The sequence below is a fragment of the Salvelinus namaycush genome, chromosome 6 (assembly GCF_016432855.1).
Source record: "Salvelinus namaycush isolate Seneca chromosome 6, SaNama_1.0, whole genome shotgun sequence".
Classification (NCBI taxonomy): domain Eukaryota; kingdom Metazoa; phylum Chordata; class Actinopteri; order Salmoniformes; family Salmonidae; genus Salvelinus; species Salvelinus namaycush.
This window is the reverse complement of record NC_052312.1, coordinates 33334721-33354623: the sequence shown is the minus strand read 5'-3', so window position 1 is coordinate 33354623 and position 19903 is coordinate 33334721. Positions and strand designations below refer to the sequence as shown.

Genomic DNA, 19903 nt, shown 5'->3' with positions numbered 1-19903 from the left:
TGCCTTCTCGTCATCCACCCAGCTTGCAGATAGCTTCTCCACTAGTAGCTACTTCAGTATGGAAGACAACATACCCTCGGTGGAGTGGTAGAGGTTTGTAATGCTGTAAGACCAGGAAAAATCGATGAAAGAAATGCGTTACGCTCAAAACGGAAAGAATTTGTTTTGCTGTGTGTCAGGAAAAGTGATTTGCTGTATTGATGGTTTAATTAATACAGAGAGTAAAGAAAAAGTCAAAAGAAAGTCTGCCCTCTTGGGTGTAGGGAAACGTGTAGAGATTCAGATTGGCAGAAGCAAGATACAGCATACTGTAGAGGGATAGGTGGTAGGATGGGTACAGGACTGGGAATGTTGTTGTCACTGTGTCTTTGTCCTCATAATTGAAAATCAATAAATGTGACTTGTTTCAGGAAGAGATACAGTACCAGTCAAAAGTTTGAACACACCTACTCATTCAAGGGTTTTTCTTTATTTTTACTATTTTCTACATTGTAGAATAATAGTGAAGACATCAAACTATGAAATAACACATATGGAATCATGTAGTAAGCAAAAAAGTGTTAAACAAATCAAAATATATTTTGGATTTGAGATTCTTAAAAGTAACAAACATTTGCCTTGATGACAGCTTTGCACACTCTTGGCATTCTCTCAACCAGCTACATGAGGTAGTCACCTGGAATGCATTTCAATTAACAGGTGTGCCTTGTTAAAAGTTAAATTGTAGAATTTCTTTCCTACTTAGTTTGAGTTTGAGCCAATCAGTTGTATTGTGACAAGGTAGGGGGGGTATACAGAAGATAGCCCTATTTGGTAAAAGACCAAGTCCATATTATGTCAAGAACAGTTCAAATAAGCAAAGAGAAACGACAGTCCATCATTACTTTAAGACATGAAGGTCAGTCAATCAGGAAAATGTCAAAAACTTTGAAAGTTTCGTCAAGTGAAGTTGCAAAAACCATCAAGCGCTGTGATGAAACTGGCTCTCAAGAGGACTGCCACAGGAAAGGAAGACCCAGAGTTACTTCTGCTGCAGAGAAGAAACACGAGCAATGGACATTAGACTGGTGGAGTCCAAATTGGAGATTTTTGGTTACAACTCCTGTGTCGTTGTGAGACGCAGAGTTGGTGAACGAATTATCTCCGCATGTGTGGTTCCCACCGTGATGCATGGAGGAGAAGGTGTGATGGTGTGGGGGGGTGCTTTGCTGGTGACACTGTCAGTGATTTAATTAGAATTCAAGGCACACTTAACCAGCATGGCTACCACAGCATTCTGCAGCAATACGCCATCACCATCTGGTTTGCGCTTCGTGGGACTACCACCTCCAGGCTGTGTAAGGGCTATTTGTTTACCTTTTTGTTTGTGACACTTTGATATCGTGATAATATGCAGCTGTTTAAAGGGCAAATCCACAGATGAAACAATAACAAAATGGTCGCCCCGCCTCTGTTTTGGTAAAAAGCTGAGGGATGGGCCTGGAGAAATTTAACCACTCTCAGATTAATAGATATAGATGTGGATCCAATGACTGACCATCTATGATATCAAAATGAATGTTTTAATCATGTTATGAGGCTGTACAGTGTTTAACTGATTTTTAATGGAATATCTACGTAAGCCTTCTTTACACTAGTTGAGTATCTGGAGCATCAGCATTTGTGGGTTCGATTACAGGCTCAAAATGGCCAGAAACAAAGACCTTTCTTCTAAAACCCGTCAGTCTATTCTTGTTCTGAGAAATGAAGGCTATTTCATGCGAGAAATTGCCAAGAAACTGAAGATCTCGTACAACGCTGTGTACTACTCCCTTCACAGAACAGCACAAACTGGCCCTGACCAGAATAGGATTGGGAGGCCCCAGGGCAAGAGGACAGGTACATTAGAGTGTCTAGTTTGAGAAACAGACGCCTCACAAGTCCTCAACTGGCAGCTTCATTAAATACTACCTGCAAAACACCAGTCTCAACATCAACAGTGAAGAGGCGACTCAGGGATGCTGGCCTTCTAGGCAGAGTTGCAAATAAAAAGCCAATACTCAGACTGCCCAATAAAAATAAAAGATTAAGATGGGCAAAAGAACACAGACACTGGACAGAGGAACTCTGCCTAGAAGGCCAGCATCCCGGAGTCGCCTCTTCACTGTTGACGTTGAGACTGGTGTTTGCGGGTTCTATTTAATGAAGCTTTGCTAGTTATAGCCTAATTTTAGCTAGATAACATTGAACCTGGTTGGTTAGCTACCTGCAAATTCATGCAGGGTAGTAACGTCACGAGTTGGGATTATGGTTCATTGTTTAGCAAGCTACATGTCTTAACAATAGAATGTTCATGATGTCACTGCGACAACTGTTGATAGATGTAGCTGGTAAATTTGCTCTGGCTATCTACTCTGATTTCAGAGCACTCTCATGTGAGTGTGCCAGCGCGGAATAACTGACAAATTTATGAACGTTCAACACATGTTGAATATGACCGGTGTCAGTAAAAACTGCCAAAAAGCATAATTAAATTGTTGCCAGCAGCACAGTTGCAGTCAACAAGGCTCTGGATAACATAAAAACAGCCTAACCAGCTCTGATAGGGTGAGTAAAATGGTCAGAGTGAGCTGTTCTCTCATTTGTGTCTGGAAGTAGCTAGCAAGCTAGCCAAAATTAGCCAGTTAGCTTTGGTGCTTGACTGCTGTTGTTAGGACAGAATGCTCGGATCAACCCTACTCCTTGGCCAGAATGTCCAGTGTGCCCTCTGAATGTTCCGAGAGCGAAACGCTCTGAATTTATGAATGGACAATCTGACAACGCTCTGAGTTTACGAACGCCCAGAACACACCCATAGTATAAACCAGCATTTAGCCTTGAAAAATTTGGTTGTTTAGTACATGGCCTCACATGCAAATCCTTAAAGAGATGGGTTGGGCTAAAACTTAAGAGGGTGTGAACGATGCTGAATGGGTGTAGACAAAGAAGAGCTCTCCAGTAGGTGTACTAAAACATTCAAAGGCCATTTTCTCAGAAGTGAGGTTACAAGTTTATCAACTTTCATAGCAGAATTACTTTCCCATTGTTCCTCAACTGCAGTGTATGATATACCATTTTCTAGCTCTGAGTCTTTACTTTTATCCAATGTAAAAAACACAATTTCAAATTTTGCTACAGAAGACCGAATCTAGCAAGTCGGTCACTAATATAGTAATAAACAAAAACATAAACAATTGGTGTCTGCGTTGTATCTTAAAAGCATAAGCACAAATCTATACATTTGCAAAACATTCCTTTATTATAAATAAATCATTTGTATAAAAACTGGCATGCTTCAACCAGGGGATTTACAGATTCACAACCCAGGGCTACCCGTTCAGTTAGCCATTCGATACAAGAAACAAACTTTCTGAGTATGCAAGGTCGCACGACAGCTGGGACAAGAATGAAAAAATCTTCACAACCACAAAAATACTTACAAGTAGAATAACAATAAACATCATGGTCGATTCTCGTAGTGTCTTCTATTTTCTCTTTTAAATATTTTTTAATTTTAAACTCTTTTAATGTCTTTTGATCTCCCATATACATTTCCCTTATGTATAACTTTTACACGGTTTTGTTTTGTTATGTTTTTCTTTTTTCTTCCTTTTTTTCTCTGGACCATAGAGCCTGCAGTGGATTTTTTTTAAACCGTTGACTTCACGTTTAGTTCAAAGTTTATGGCAGGACCGTTGTGCTGTGATTTGCAGAAAGAGAGCAAACGGGGCCCACTGATTGGTGGTTGGTCTTTGTGGTCCCGCCTCTCTGGTGGTAGTAGGTTTGATGCTGTCAGAACAATATAAAATGTCTCATGCTTGGTTACCGGTGGCGGTGGGAGCTCCATCGGTCTGTCCGTCTTTTCGTCCGTCAGTCCGTCATCTGTCTGAGTGACAGCTCCTTTTCTCAGCCCTCCCTCCACTTTGGTGCTGTTCAGATGGCATGATTACTGTAGCTGACATATGTTGTCTTAGTTGATGAAGCTGCCAGGGGGGGGGGGGGGGGGGGGGGGGGAAGAGAGGAGAGGAAATATATTAAGGGATATATATTTCCTATTGACGTTAACATTAGTGCACACCTGTGTCTGGGGTCTGAGGCTGTGTTTATCAAGTCCATTATACGTCCCCTGTAGCTGTTGGTTGTAAATGTCAGTTGTTTTCAAGCGACCACGGACCGCTGGCACTGAGCTATCGTCAAGACGGTGCCTCGTACCCGCCTTGTTAATACGAGGATTTTAAGAGACAATATGTCAAACTGTACGAATCACAACTGTTCCAACAGCTTCTTCTTCACACAACACAAACCCGAGGCAGATCGCATTTGAAAATAACGTCTCTGGCTGGGGTTTGTGAAACTTAACTCTGCATGAGTCCAGTCAGTTGTGCCAATGAGGGAATAGATGTGTGAGTGGCCTGTGCTGTTTGTTGTGTTTTTGTTCGTGTGTGTGTTATTGTGTGTTATTGTGTGTTATTGTGTGTTATTCTAGCCGACCAAACTGCTGACTGCGAGACTTCTTCGCGTTCAGGTCTGTAATGAAGAAAGAGTGCAATCTGCTGCAGTTCAGAACACAGAACACAGTAGATTAAGCCTAATTACTCCAAACATTCCGGAACCTTCTAAACCTCTCAGAACACCCAGATCACCTCCGTGATAAAATAAATGCTTTAAACACCCACTCTGAAATCTCCACGGGAGAAAGACTAACATTTCCAGGCCATACTGTTGAAGAGGCACGGCTAGCTCCGCACGCAACAAGGCTTTGAAGTTTACGTAAGCTGTTACACACAGTTAAGCTGAACGGGAAGCTCATTTTAACACTCTGTATGTGCCGTAAACAATAGTGCTCAAAAAAGCGGTTGCAGGCAGCACTCGTGCTGCTCTATCAAGAACATTGTTTACAATTCAGATGACATTTTTACATATTAAAAGTACCGATATTTGAATGAGAGATATGAAAAAGGGCCCAACTTACATGTAACTACTGTTATACTGTAGTTGTAGGGATTTATCAAACGGTTGGTTATATCAGTGTAGTTGTATGGATTATTTATGTTGTGTGTTAGTGTAGATCTATAGATTAGGTTTTTTTCGATGAGTTTAGGTGTATAGATTGTTAGTTATATTAGTGTAGGCCAGGGATCATCAACTATATTCAGCCACGGGCTGATTGTTTTTTGAGGGGACGGTCGGGGGGCCGGAATATAACTACACATAATTTGGAGACGGCAAATTGACCGCAAGAAGCCCAAACAGATATGTTTGCCTAAAACGTAATCATTTCGAACCTTAATAACATTTGTATACGATCACGTGTCTCTCTACTGTGCGTGGGAATACTTGATTTCCAAAATGTGTAATTCATTGGAGCTGATTTCCTGCTGTTTTGACAGTCTTTTATGTCCAACAATGAAATTTCACTTTATTTTTATATCTTTTTTTAACTTGGGGGGCCAAATAAAACCATTCAGCCCACGGGCCGGTAGTTGGGGTACCCTGGTGTAGATGTAGATATGCATACTGTTAGTAAAGGTGTATACAATATACCATTAGATATATAAGTGTATTATGTATAGGTTAGTAAAGGTGTGTTCTTACTCACTGTTGGTCTCCATGCTCTCACACAGCTCCGTCTTGACCTCTCCGTTGGGCCTGTCGCCTCCCTTCTGCAGCTTGCCTGACATGGCGGCGGCGGTGACGATGGCCTTGAAGCTGCGTTTACGCTTGGGGATGTTCTGCTCCGGGTGGAAGATGATGACGTAGACCTTGGGCATGTACAGCATCCCCAGAGAGACAGAGGCGCTGAGGCTGAGCGAGATAGTCAGGGTGGTGGTCTGGATGTACATCTGGAGAGGGGAGGGAGGGGGGGGGGGAGTAAAGCCATCAACATACTGTAACCATTCTACAAGTGAATTCTGCTAGTTTTGCCCTTTTTCAAAAACTACACACGGGCAGAAACTAAACACTAACAACTGTACACCGACCAATCTACACCGACATAAACCATACGCTGATATAAACCATACGCTGATATAAACCATACGCTGATATAAACCATACGCTGATATAAACCATACGCTGATATAAGCCATACGCTGATATAAGCCATACGCTGATATAAGCCATACGCTGATATAAGCCATACGCTGATATAAACCATACGCTGATATAAACCATACGCTGATATAAACCATATGCTGATATAAACCATATGCTGATATAAGCCATATGCTGATATAAGCCATACGCTGATATAAGCCATACGCTGATATAAACCATACGCTGATATAAACCATATGCTGATATAAGCCATACGCTGATATAAGCCATACGCTGATATAAGCCATATGCTGATATAAACCATACACTGATATTGTCACGTTCTTTCAAAATCGAACCCAGAAGCAGACCAGGACAAGGAGAGTAGGAAGAAGGTGAGTATTTATTTACAAGTGAATATGAAGGGGTAGAAATATCCAGGTAGCGTAACGGGCAGCGGTGGTGAGTTGATGGGAGTGAATAGGTGGGTCCAAGGGAGTAGCGGAAGCCTCCGACGACCAGGCAGGAATGGGGTAAGTGATCCGGGTGAATAACTGAAGACAGAACAAACGGGGGTAAGTTTCAGGCAAGCAAGACGTACAAAAACAACAAAACAATTTCTATCAAGCTGGAGGCTGATACGCTGGCACAACCTACTGTTTGAGGCTAACGATCCGGCAGGGAATGGATGTCAGGTCCGGGCTTATGAAGAGGAGAGATGATGATCAGGACCAGGTGCACAGATAGCTGATGGGATACAGGTGCGGGTAATCTGAGATCTCCCAACTAGCTAAAACGCCCGGCAACCAGACAGGGTGCGTTCCAGGACACCGGAAAAACACTCCAGAACAGAACACAGGCAACAACCAGACTCAGGAAACGGGGTTCGTGACAGTACCCCCCCTCCGACGAACGCCACCGGGCGGACTACCCGGAGCGCCAGGGTGGAGGCGGTAGAAGTCACGAAGCAGGTCAGCGTCAAGGATCTGACGCCGAGGAATCCAACTCCTCTCCTCTGGACCATATCCTTCCCAATCCACTAGATACTGGAACCCTCGACCCCGCCGTCTTGAGTCCATGATGCGGCGCACCGTGTAGACAGGACCACCTCCGATCATCCGAGGAGGAGGAGGACGAGGAGGAGGGGGCAACAGAGGACTGAGGAGAACCGGCTTGAGGCAGGAGACATGAAAGGTGGGATGAACTCTAAGTGTTGCAGGCAACTTGAGTCGGACCACCACAGGATTAATGATTCTCTCCACTACAAACGGACCAATGAACTTCGGTGACAGTTTCCTCGACTCCGTCCGTAGAGGAAGATCCCTTGTAGCCAACCAAACCTTATCTCCGACCGTATAAGCGGGGGCAGGAATACGGCGACGATTCGCCTGGATCTGATACCGGTCAGAAACTCTAAGGAGAGCCTTCCTGGCCCGATGCCAGGTCCGGTGGCAACGACGAATGTGGGTCTGGACGGAGGGGACCGAGAGATCCCTCTCCTGAGAAGGAAACAAGGGAGGTTGGTAACCGTACAGGCACTGGAAGGGAGACATCCCAGTAGCAGATGAAGGGGGAGTATTATGGGCATACTCGACCCAGGGTAATTGAGAGGACCAAGAGGTGGGATCAGAGGAAACAAGACAGCGCAGCGTGGACTCCATCTTCTGGTTGGCTCTCTCCGCCTGACCATTAGATTGGGGGTGAAATCCAGAAGTGAGACTGACTGTAGCTCCAATGGCCAAACAGAAGGATCTCCAGACAGCAGAGGTAAACTGAGGACCACGGTCAGAAACAATGTCACAGGGCAACCCGTGGACCCTGAAAACCTCCCTAACCAGGATCTCGGACGTCTCAGTGGCGGAAGGCAGCTTGGAGAGGGGGACAAAGTGAGCAAACTTGCTGAATCTGTCCACAATGGTCAAAATAACCGTGTTACCAACAGAAGAGGGCAACCCCGTGACAAAGTCCAGGGCCAGATGCGACCAAGGTCGCCGGGGAATAGGTAGGGGGTGAAGAAGCCCAGAGCTGGGCCGATTGGAACTCTTATTCTGCGCACAAACAGGACAAGCGGCAACAAACCTCCGGGTATCATCTCCCATGGCAGGCCACCAAAATCGTCTGCGCAGTAGCGCCATAGTCCGAGCAACGCCAGGGTGACAAGCTATCTTGCTGGCGTGGGACCACTGAAGGACAGCAGAGCGGACCGACTCAGGCACGAACAACCGACCGGGTGGACCGTTACCGGGCCCGGGCTGCGTCCGAAGGGCCGCCATCACATCCTCCTCAATCCTCCATGTAACGGCTCCCACGACAACATTCTGGGGAATAATCGTCTCAGTCTTGGCCCCACTCTCCTCCGTCTTGGAGAACATCCGGGACAGGGCGTCCGCCTTCCCGTTCTTCGACCCAGGTCGGAACGTCAGGGAAAAATTGAAGCGTCCAAAAAACAAAGCCCACCTGGCCTGACGGGAGTTGAGACGTTTAGCCGATTGCACGTAAGCCAGATTCTTGTGGTCAGTCCAGACCACAAACGGTTGCTCCGCTCCCTCCAACCAGTGACGCCACTCCTCCAAGGCAAGCTTCACAGCGAGAAGCTCCCGGTTACCCACATCGTAGTTTCTTTCAGCTGGAGAAAGACGACAAGAGTAAAAGGCGCAGGGATGGAGTTTACCGTCAGTGGAGCTACGCTGGGACAGGATGGCGCCCACCCCCACATCAGACGCGTCCACCTCAACAACAAACTGACGGGAAGTGTCAGGTTGAGAGAGGATCGGGGCGTTGGTGAATCGGCTCTTCAAGTCCAGAAATGCTCGGTCTGCCTCAGGAGTCCAACAGAAATCTCTGGTGCAAGACGTCAGGGCAGTTAAAGGGACGGCCACCCGGCTGTAATCACGGATAAACCTCCGATAGAAGTTCGCAAACCCCAGGAATCTCTGGAGCTGCAATCTCGTACCGGGCTGGGCCCAATCCCGAACCGCCCGAACCTTCTCTTGGTCCATCATGATCTCTCCCCTGGAGATGATGTACCCGAGGAAGGACGTCGTGTGGGCGTGAAAATCACACTTCTCAGCCTTCACGAACAGACGGTTCTCCAATAACCGCTGCAAGACCTGCTTGACATGCTGGACGTGGCTAGAAAGCTCCCTCGAGAAGATGAGGATATCATCCAGGTAAACGAACACAAAAATACCAATCATATCTCTCAGAACATCATTCACCATACTTTGGAACACAGCAGGAGCGTTGGTCAGTCCAAACGGCATCACCTGGTACTCGAAATGTCCCATAGGAGTATTGAACCCAGTCAACCACTCGTCCCCCTCCTTGATCCGAACCAAATGATAAGCATTACGTAGGTCAAGCTTCGTAAAAACCGTAGCACCCTGTAACGAGTCGAAAGCAGAGCTCATCAAGGGCAGGGGATACTTGTTCTTAACCGTAATATCATTCAACCCCCGATAATCAATACATGGTCGAAGAGAGCCATCCTTCTTACTCACAAAAAAGAATCCTGCTCCCAGAGGTGATGACGAGGGGCGAATGAGACCTGCAGCTAGAGACTCCTTGATGTAGGTCTCCAAGGCTTCACGTTCAGGTCGAGAGATACTGTATAACCGTCCCTTGGGAAAGGCAGCTCCAGGGAACAGATTAATCGCACAGTCATAAGGTCGGTGGGGAGGAAGGGACAGAGCCTTCTGCTTACTGAATACTTCACCCAACTCGTGATATGTTTCTGGAACCAGGGACAAATCAGGAGGAGCAGAGTCACTGACCTGACTGGGAACAGCAGGAGAACAGGCAGTCCTAAGGCAGTTAGCATGACACTCAATGCTCCAACTAGTTACCTTACCCGTCACCCAATCAAACGAGGGATTGTGTTCCTTCAGCCAGGGGTAACCAAGAACCAGAGGAACATGGGGCGAGGACAGAATGAGGAAGGAGATAAACTCTGAATGATTCCCCGACAACAACATCTTAACCGGTTCAGTCCTCATCGTAATCCGTGCCAGACTACTGCCGTTCAGAGTGGTTGCTTCAATGGCTTCCGGCAATTGCTCCTTGGAAAGCCCCAGCTGTTCCACCAAGTCGGCATCAATAAAGCTGCCATCGGCACCTGAATCGATAAAAGCGTTCATCTCTAAGCTCTGATCCTTATTCATAAGGGTCGCAGGAAAACGGGGTCTGACAGGGTTCTTGAGAGGTTGAAACTGGCTCGCAAAAATTCCACCCAAAACTAGCGAGCCGGGCAGTTTAACGGGCGCTGTGGACAGGCGGAGATGTAATGTCCCGAGCTACCACAGTAGAGGCAGCTGTTGGTCTCACGTCTACGTTGGCGCTCCTCCTTAGTTAGCCCGTGTCGCCCCACTTGCATTGGTTCAGGATCTGGTGGCAAGACCCCTCCACTAATCCCGTGTGGGGAAGCATGATCAACACGTTCTGGTCCATTTCCTGAACCAAATGGTAACCGAGTTGCTGATTGATTGGACAGCCCCCACTGCTTCTCCCTCCTTCTCTCTCGGACTCTATTATCTACCCGAATAGCTAAAGTGACCAAGCTGTCTAGGTCACTAGGCTCTGGATAGGATATCAGCTCGTCCTTGAGTTGCTCCGACAACCCCTGGTAAAAAGCCGCTTGTAGTGACTCCTCATTCCAACCACTCTCCACAGCCAATGTCCTGAATTCGATCATAAAGTCTGCCACACTGCGAGCTCCTTGGCGAAGAGTGAACAAACGTTTAGCTGCGTCCTTACCTCGGACAGGATGGTCAAAAAGCTTTCTCATCTCCGCCGTGAACTCCTGGTATGAAGCCATGCAGGTGTCCGGTCGTTCCCAAACGGCTGAAGCCCATTCCAGAGCTCTACCACGCAGCAGTTCAATCACGAAAGCTATCCTAGCCTTATCTGTGGCGTAAGAGTAGGGCTGTAGATCAAAAACTAAGCCACACTGCATAAGAAATGAACGGCATCTTCCGAAATCCCCCTCGTACTTATCAGGCGTCGGAACCTTGGGCTCACGGAAGGAAACCTCTCCAGAATCGGCAGGTGAGATGGGTGAAACAGGTGGTGGATGTCCCGCCGGCAACCTGAGCTGATCCTGGATCTTCGTCAAGCTAGCAGATAAGTTCCGGACTGAACCCGCTATCTCCTGTAGCGCCGTGTTGTGTTGTTCCAATATCTTCCCCTGCTGGGTAACGGCATGGCAAACGGGGTCCAGGTCCGCTGGGTTCATCCTTGGCCGGATCGTTCTGTCACGTTCTTTCAAAATCGAACCCAGAAGCAGACCAGGACAAGGAGAGTAGGAAGAAGGTGAGTATTTATTTACAAGTGAATATGAAGGGGTAGAAATATCCAGGTAGCGTAACGGGCAGCGGTGGTGAGTTGATGGGAGTGAATAGGTGGGTCCAAGGGAGTAGCGGAAGCCTCCGACGACCAGGCAGGAATGGGGTAAGTGATCCGGGTGAATAACTGAAGACAGAACAAACGGGGGTAAGTTTCAGGCAAGCAAGACGTACAAAAACAACAAAACAATTTCTATCAAGCTGGAGGCTGATACGCTGGCACAACCTACTGTTTAAGGCTAACGATCCGGCAGGGAATGGATGTCAGGTCCGGGCTTATGAAGAGGAGAGATGATGATCAGGACCAGGTGCACAGATAGCTGATGGGATACAGGTGCAGGTAATCTGAGATCTCCCAACTAGCTAAAACGCCCGGCAACCAGACAGGGTGCGTTCCAGGACACCGGAAAAACACTCCAGAACAGAACACAGGCAACAACCAGACTCAGGAAACGGGGTTCGTGACAGATATAAACCATATGCTGATATAAACCATATGCTGATATAAGCCATACGCTGATATAAACCATACGCTGATATAAACCATACGCTGATATAAACCATACGCTGATATAAACCATATGCTGATATAAGCCATACGCTGATATAAGCCATATGCTGATATAAACCATGCGCTGATATAAACCATACGCTGATATAAACCATATGCTGATATAAACCATACGCTGATATAAGCCATACGCTGATATAAGCCATATGCTGATATAAACCATACGCTGATATAAACCATATGCTGATATAAACCATATGCTGATATAAGCCATACGCTGATATAAGCCATATGCTGATATAAACCATACGCTGATATAAACCATATGCTGATATAAGCCATACGCTGATATAAGCCATATGCTGATATAAACCATACGCTGATATAAACCATATGCTGATATAAACCATATGCTGATATAAACCATACGCTGATATAAACCATAAACTGATATAAACCATAAACTGATATAAACCATAAACTGATATAAGCCATATGCTGATATAAGCCATATGCTGATATAAACCATACGCTGATATAAACCATACGCTGATATAAACCATATGCTGATATAAACCATACGCTGATATAAACCATACGCTGATATAAACCATATGCTGATATAAACCATACGCTGATATAAACCATAAGCTGATATAAACCATAAGCTGATATAAACCATAAACTGATATAAACCATATGCTGATATAAACCATACGCTGATATAAACCATACGCTGATATAAACCATAAGCTGATATAAACCATACGCTGATATAAACCATAAACTGATATAAACCATAAACTGATATAAACCATAAACTGATATAAGCCATATGCTGATACAAACCATAAACTGATATAAACCATACGCTGATATAAACCATACGCTGATATAAACCATATGCTGATATAAACCATACGCTGATATAAACCATACGCTGATATAAACCATATGCTGATATAAACCATACGCTGATATAAACCATAAGCTGATATAAACCATACGCTGATATAAACCATACGCTGATATAAACCATACGCTGATACAAACCATAAACTGATATAAACCATAAACTGATATAAGCCATATGCTGATACAAACCATAAACTGATATAAACCATACGCTGATATAAGCCATATGCTGATATAAACCATATGCTGATATAAACCATACGCTGATATAAGCCATATGCTGATATAAACCATAAGCTGATATAAATCATACGCTGATACAAACCATAAACTGATATAAACCATAAACTGATATAAGCCATATGCTGATACAAACCATAAACTGATATAAACCATACGCTGATATAAACCATACGCTGATAACCCTATACTGGCTACTATACTTTGTCAGAAATTATACTTGACAAAACCCCTTTGGTATCATATCACCAAGTGGAGGCTTCATCAGAACTAAACACAAACATGTACACGCACACACACACACACACACACACACACACACACACACACACACACACACACACACACACACACACACACACACACACACACACACACACACACACACACACACCCCTCCACCATCGGAGGGATTCCTCTCAAAGCGCAACCACTCATCTGTGTCCATCCCTGACTATAGCATGGCGCAGGAATCACAGCTAGCAGATGGCCAGTCACGCTTCTTCAGTCACAACTGCACAACACAGCCCCGGCTAGCCAGCATAGCGTTCCGCTGAGGAGGAAAACAAACCAGTGCTCCACCGCCCCCTCCCTCGCCAAGAGAGAACAGGCGTGAACAGATTACACATGTCGACAGTAATACCAATTTACAGTATATCCACTCTAATGAGAGCATCCGGAAAGAAGATGAGAGAAGGCTTAGACGTTGAAGTGTGTGTGTGTGTGTGTGTGTGTGTGTGTGTGTGTGTGTGTGTGTGTGTGTGTGTGTGTGTGTGTGTGTGTGTGTGTGTGTGTGTGTGTGTGTGTGTGTGTGTGTGTGTGTGTGTGTGTGTGTGTGTGTGTGTGTGCGTGTGGTGGAAATTATCCAAACATTATGTTGAATATAATAACAAACTACATTCATCAATCTGACTCCATTATCATGTGAATGCTATAGGTACATAATCGTATCCAGTGGGCATAGCCAAGGTTGCAAACCTTGCATCACCACTCGAAATACTATAAGATGCACAAGGTTTACCTTGTCTAGGTTTACCTTCATGTAATTATTAAGAGGCTGAGGGACAAGAAGCTAATGTCTTGCAATCAATGTCCTAGCATTTAATGATTGAGTTAACCTTGACTCAGAGACGCAGGGTTGGAGACCAAGCATTGATGCTTTGTATATTATTAATAACATTTACCATTAGACATTTCACCAAATAATAATTCAAAGAATATTACTCAGAGTACTACGGTTCGTATCCATTTTAAAGTATCCATAATTATTACAGTTACACAATATGAATACAATTAACAAATGATAGACCCCAGAAATCTTCACATTAAAAATTATACAAAATATCCTGAGTCTTAACAGCATAGAAAATTCACCACTATGACATACATCAGGAGATTGGTTAACCAATGACAACATGATCTAAGTTCAAACCCATATTTTATTCTTCCAAGAATGCCAACTCCCAGTATCTCCTTTCGTCGAATTAACATCAGTTTGCATGGCCCAAAACATTCATACAAAAGGCATAGAACTTCACACTCCTTCTCTAATGTAATATCCACACCTCAACACCGTCACTCCTGTGTCGCTCCTCTCTGAACTATCGCCGTCAAGCAAACAGAGTAACACAGATTCTCTGTCACAATAAATCCATAGCACTTAGAGTACCATGAAACACATCAAAATTCATAGCTCGTTAGGAACTCTTTAAACAATCCAAACATGACAATTTATTTCACAAAGTAACATTCATTCAGTTGATTCAAGTTTCATCAGTCTTCACCTCTCCTGGCTTCAGTGACCCTCGGACTTCTGTGGTGTCACGTGTGCTCCCTCTCCGGCCTCTAGGTCACCAGGCTGCTCGTTATGGTGAACACCTGTTACCATCGTTACGCGCACCTGCGCGTCATCAGACTCACCTGGACTCCATCACTTCCCTGATTACCTCGCTATATATGTCACTCCCTTTGGTTCCTTCCTCAGGCATTATTGTTTCTGTTTCATGTCTGTGCGTTGTTCGTGTTTCTTGTTTTGTATTATGTTGCGTTTATTTATTGAAACACTCACTCCCTGAACTTGCTTCCCGATTCTCAGCGCACATCGTTATATGTGGGAATGTCTCTCCATCGAGATGGCCAGAGATAAGGTGTGTTTGACCCCGATTATAGCCCACAGATGGTCAGTCATTCAAACAATGCCATAAATCGTGACTGAGCCATCACGCTGGGCCAGCAAGTCGCTAGAGGAATCTTTATCACTGGCCTTCATCATCCTTCACATTTGTTCACTCTCTCTAGTTTCCACTAGGTGTGTGTGTGTACATATGCATGTGTGTGTACATATGCATGTGTGTGTACAGTGTGCTCTGACAATGTACTAACGGTGTGGACTGGTACACATTTCTAGGCAGGCCCTGAGGCCTGCGTGCCATGACTTTGGCATGGCAACAGTATGAACTGCGTGTCAGTGTGTGTCAGTTAGCGTTATAGGATAGGTACTGTTTGGCGTAGCATAGAGAATTTTTGACCAACCTTAACTTGATACTATCTTCGTTTTCGATTCGGCCAAACATGTATCTTTTTAAAATGTCTGTGTCCAGTTGGAGGTGGTTTGTTTGAATTTTGAAAATGCTTCGTTGTTAAAATGTTTTGCTCCATGAAGTAATTGAACAATGTGTATGCTGCCATCTTGTCTATTTCAAATGTTCTCTAATTGAGGCAGATGACCCATCACCCTAAAGTGCTGCATGTCATGATGACACACACCTGTCTTGATCAATTGGCCGAACGAAGATAGTATCGCCAAGTGAAGTTTGGTTCGAAAATTCTCTGTGCTACGCCAAACAGTACCTATCCTGTAACGGCTATTGGAGCATCACATGAACCCGTTACGATCTGCTAGCTACAGGTAACTGCCAAAATAATGGAATCACTTGAGTAATTGAGGGATACAAAGTATATTGAAAGCAGGTTCTTCCACACAGGTGTGGTTCCTGAGTTAATATAGCAATTAACGTCCCATCATGCTGAGGGTCATGTATAAAAATGCTTGGCAGGCCATTATTTTGGCTACCATGGCTATGCCGCCATAGGATGACAATGCCCCCATCCACAGGGCACGAGTGGTCACTAAACGGTTTGATGAGCATGAAAACAATGTAAACCATATCCCATGGCCGTCGCAGTCACCAAATCTCAACCCAGTTGAACACTTATGGGAAACCTGGAGCGGTGCCTGTGGAAGAATGTTGTGCGTGTAGAATCTATGTGTGAGCAGCTCCTCAATGCCAGCTAGGTGTGACTCAAATAGCAGGTCACCCTGTTAGCTAAGCTCTCTGTCCCGGTGACATCACTCTCCTCTCACAACAGCTCTGGAGAGTACATATCGTACCAACACAACAACAGCTGCCTAGAGGAAGAATAGGGCTAGAGAACACATGTAGGTGCTACTCATACAGTCAGACTAAGGTAGGGAAGAATCCTACCAAAAAACGACCATTTAATTCAAAATGTCACTGTGTCCCACTGGCATTGACGTATAACTAAGGGGAATTTTGATTTAATTGCAAGTTAGGATTCCCTCCTTCTTAGAGCAATACTTTTGGTGCACTATATGTGAAGAATATGGTGCCATATGTGATTTGCCCCATTTCCCTCTTCAGTGACTCATCAAATGCTCATCCAACAACATGGACACTCAACTCCTAATATTTGATCTGCGTTATCTTCACAACGATCCGTGTTATCTACTTTAATAGGATGCAGAGCAGCTAACGTTGTAGATTACAGCAGAAGGAGCCCTGGGTGAACGTGGGCGGGGAGAGCAGAGCACTGACAGGACGATGTGTACATACAGAGAGAGATCACCTCCGATGAGAGTTTTTGTCAGAGAAAGAGAGAAGGGAAAGGGAGGGGAGGAGCGAGAGGGGAGAATGAGAGAGAAAGAGAGAAAGGAAATGGGGGGAGAGATGGGGAGAATGAAAAAGACAGAGGTAGAAAGACGGGGAGAAAGAGAGAAAAAAAACAGAGCGAGAAAGGAAAAAAGAGCGCAAGATAGAGAGGCATTCCTCAGAGCACTAAGCCCTCCATTATAAAAGCAGCACGTCTGGAGATAGCAGTCTCCATTACACTCTGCTGAGAGCATGGGGATCCACCCAGCAGATGTTAGCTGTACAGCCACACACACACACACACACACACACACACACACACACACACACACACACACACACACACACACACACACACACACACACACACACACACACACACACACACACACACACACACACACTCCCGCTCTCACTCTCTCCTTCTCTATCTTTTTCTGTCTTTTTAATTCCCTCCCTCCCTCTCATTCTCTCCTCTCTATATCTTCTCCATCCCTCCCTCGCTGTGCAGGTACGATAGGAGGAAATGGGAAATATGTGCTTTAGTGGGGCTGACCCGTTGTGATCTGTGTGTATATTTGCGGCCTCTACCAAAGTCACAGAGAATAGGGCCATTAGCTCCACTCTGCTAGCCACCACTGCTCTCCTTCCTATGGTATCAAGCTGTCTTTAGAGAAGTCAATACTCTTGGCTTTATGTCATTACCTCCATCCATAACCATCACTTAAACCACAGGGTTGGGGAGTAACGGATTACATGTAATCCGTTACATGTAAGAGATTACAACAACAAAAAAGGTAACTGTAATCCATTACATTATGAGCAAAAAATATTGTAATCAGATTACAGATACTTTTGAAAAACTAGATGATTACTTTTAAATTCAGAAAGGATGTTTGTGGAAAAAAATCTTTGATACTTCTCTGTTTGTCTCAAAGAGATTCAAATCAGCATTGAAAAAAGGCGCAAGTTTAAGTTTGTTCCACCTGAGCGAGTCTGACCACAAGTCAGAGACCACTATGATGACACACAAAATGTGTTTGATGGATTGCAGGAAAAGAGCAGGAACAGGCTTTTGTAGGCTACAGTCCAAACGATGTCTTCCAAAGGTCGGCATCCAAGATTATCCAACTTGAATAAGCGCTTGGAGGTAAGGATAACAGCAGTGATGTAGTCTACGGCGATACGGATATCACTTATTATTTGATATCTACATAGCTCATTGATGTGAATCACACTGCTGCTCTCATATATATCCATTGATTCTTGAAGAACATAACTTATAAATGCCTCATGAGCTTAGTTCAACTGTCACACTCCATGAGAACCCAAAATATAAGCTTGTTTTTCTCCTATGTTTGTAAACATTGTAAATGTAAACAACCACTGTAAAACCTCATAACATGGTTAAAGCAATAATTTTGATGGATGGTCAGTCCTTGCATCCATAGCTCTGTCTATTAATCTGAGAGTGGTTCCATTTCTCCAGGCCCATCCCTCAGCTTTTTACCAAAACAGAGGCGGGGCGCCCATTTGTGGATTTGCCCTTTAAACAGCTGCATATTATCAAGATATCAAAGTGTCACCAACAAAAAGGTAAACAAATAGGCCTACGGTAACTGTAGCATAAGGCATTCTTTTTTCACATTCATTTTTCACATAAATAGCACTTTTCAGTAGTGCTCAAAGCATGCCATTCCATGAGCGCAGCATTTATTTTTCAACTTGAATCAATGAGCCCAATCAGTCCTCCATGAAAACAAAATCATAAACAACAGAGTAGGGCTGGCTAATAACTCCTTAGTTTTGGGGTTATGCTCAGGTAAAACAATTTGGCTAATCTATACTTCCATATTTCCAAGTCCTATTCTTGAAGATCAAGGGGTATAACATTTATTGTAATGACTGGAATTCTGATAGACTTTGGTTTTTAATGTAAAGATATAATTTAATCGTGTTATTATATGTAGTAGAAAGCGATGGGTTAGAATAAGCTTACATAACCAAAGTATAAAGTAAAAATTAACATCCATATATGGCCAGCTATGTAAACTTGAACATTGATTTATCCTGCAATAGATTTCATTCAATTAGTAACATAGATTTTTGTCTTCTTCTAATGCCTCTTAAGGGGAAAGTAATCTAAAAGTGAATGTAATCAGATTACGTTACTGAGTTTGGGTAATCCAAAAGTTACATTACCGATTACAATTTTGGACAGGTAACTAGTAACTGTAATCGATTACATTTAGAAAGTAACCTACCCAACTCTGGTTATTACTCTGCTGCTGGGACTGACTGGGGTCATCCCAGGATACTGCCAATCTCTCTCACACACGCAGACACGGACACACTGAGCAAATGCTCCAGTGTTAATTCAACACAGAGTGTTTACTTAACACTGGTACGTTGTCTATACCATGCCACACTTTTCAGAGTTCAATTAACACACTGCTTAGTGTAAAGCCTTATTTGCTTATTTCCCAGAGTGCCTTGCCTTTCGAGTCAATTGTAGAGTTACTAACCATTACTTCATTTGTTAGTGACAGAGACATGGTTGTTGCATTCAACCATTTTCAATTTTAGAAGACAATAAAACACATATTTCATAAGAACTTGTTTTGAGGGATTAGATGTACCCTAATACAGTGGCCTGAAATGCATGGTTAACAGGACACATCAGGCATGAAAGTCACATTATGCTGGTTTACAAAGTGATCTGCAATTCCTATTGCAATCCAGCCAGAGAGAGGATATAAAACATTTATAATTTTTATTCACCAGAAACCTGCATTAAGAATGACCACCGGGTTGGGAAGGCTAATCTATGACACTTCCTAAACCGTCTCAACTGGAACAACCATTTCAGTAACGGTGCAATAAATCCAAGTAACAGATTGGATTAGTTTAGAAAAATGTATGTTGTTTATATTTGAGTAGCATGATGTTAATTA

The 19903-nt window shown here is 44.1% G+C and overlaps 1 protein-coding gene across 1 annotated transcript in view; it reads right to left on the bottom strand.

The window, feature by feature from the left end:
* Nucleotides 1-3951: 3951 nt before the first annotated feature.
* LOC120049340 (metabotropic glutamate receptor 8-like) overlaps nucleotides 3952-19903 on the bottom strand; it is a 241559-nt gene continuing 225607 nt past the window's right edge. Inside the window, exons 9-10 of the mRNA XM_038995591.1 lie at nucleotides 5618-5861; nucleotides 3952-4001 (exon numbers count right to left, since the gene is read on the bottom strand). Coding sequence (XP_038851519.1) covers nucleotides 3952-4001; nucleotides 5618-5861 — 294 coding nt within the window. The remainder of the gene's footprint in view (nucleotides 4002-5617; nucleotides 5862-19903) is intronic.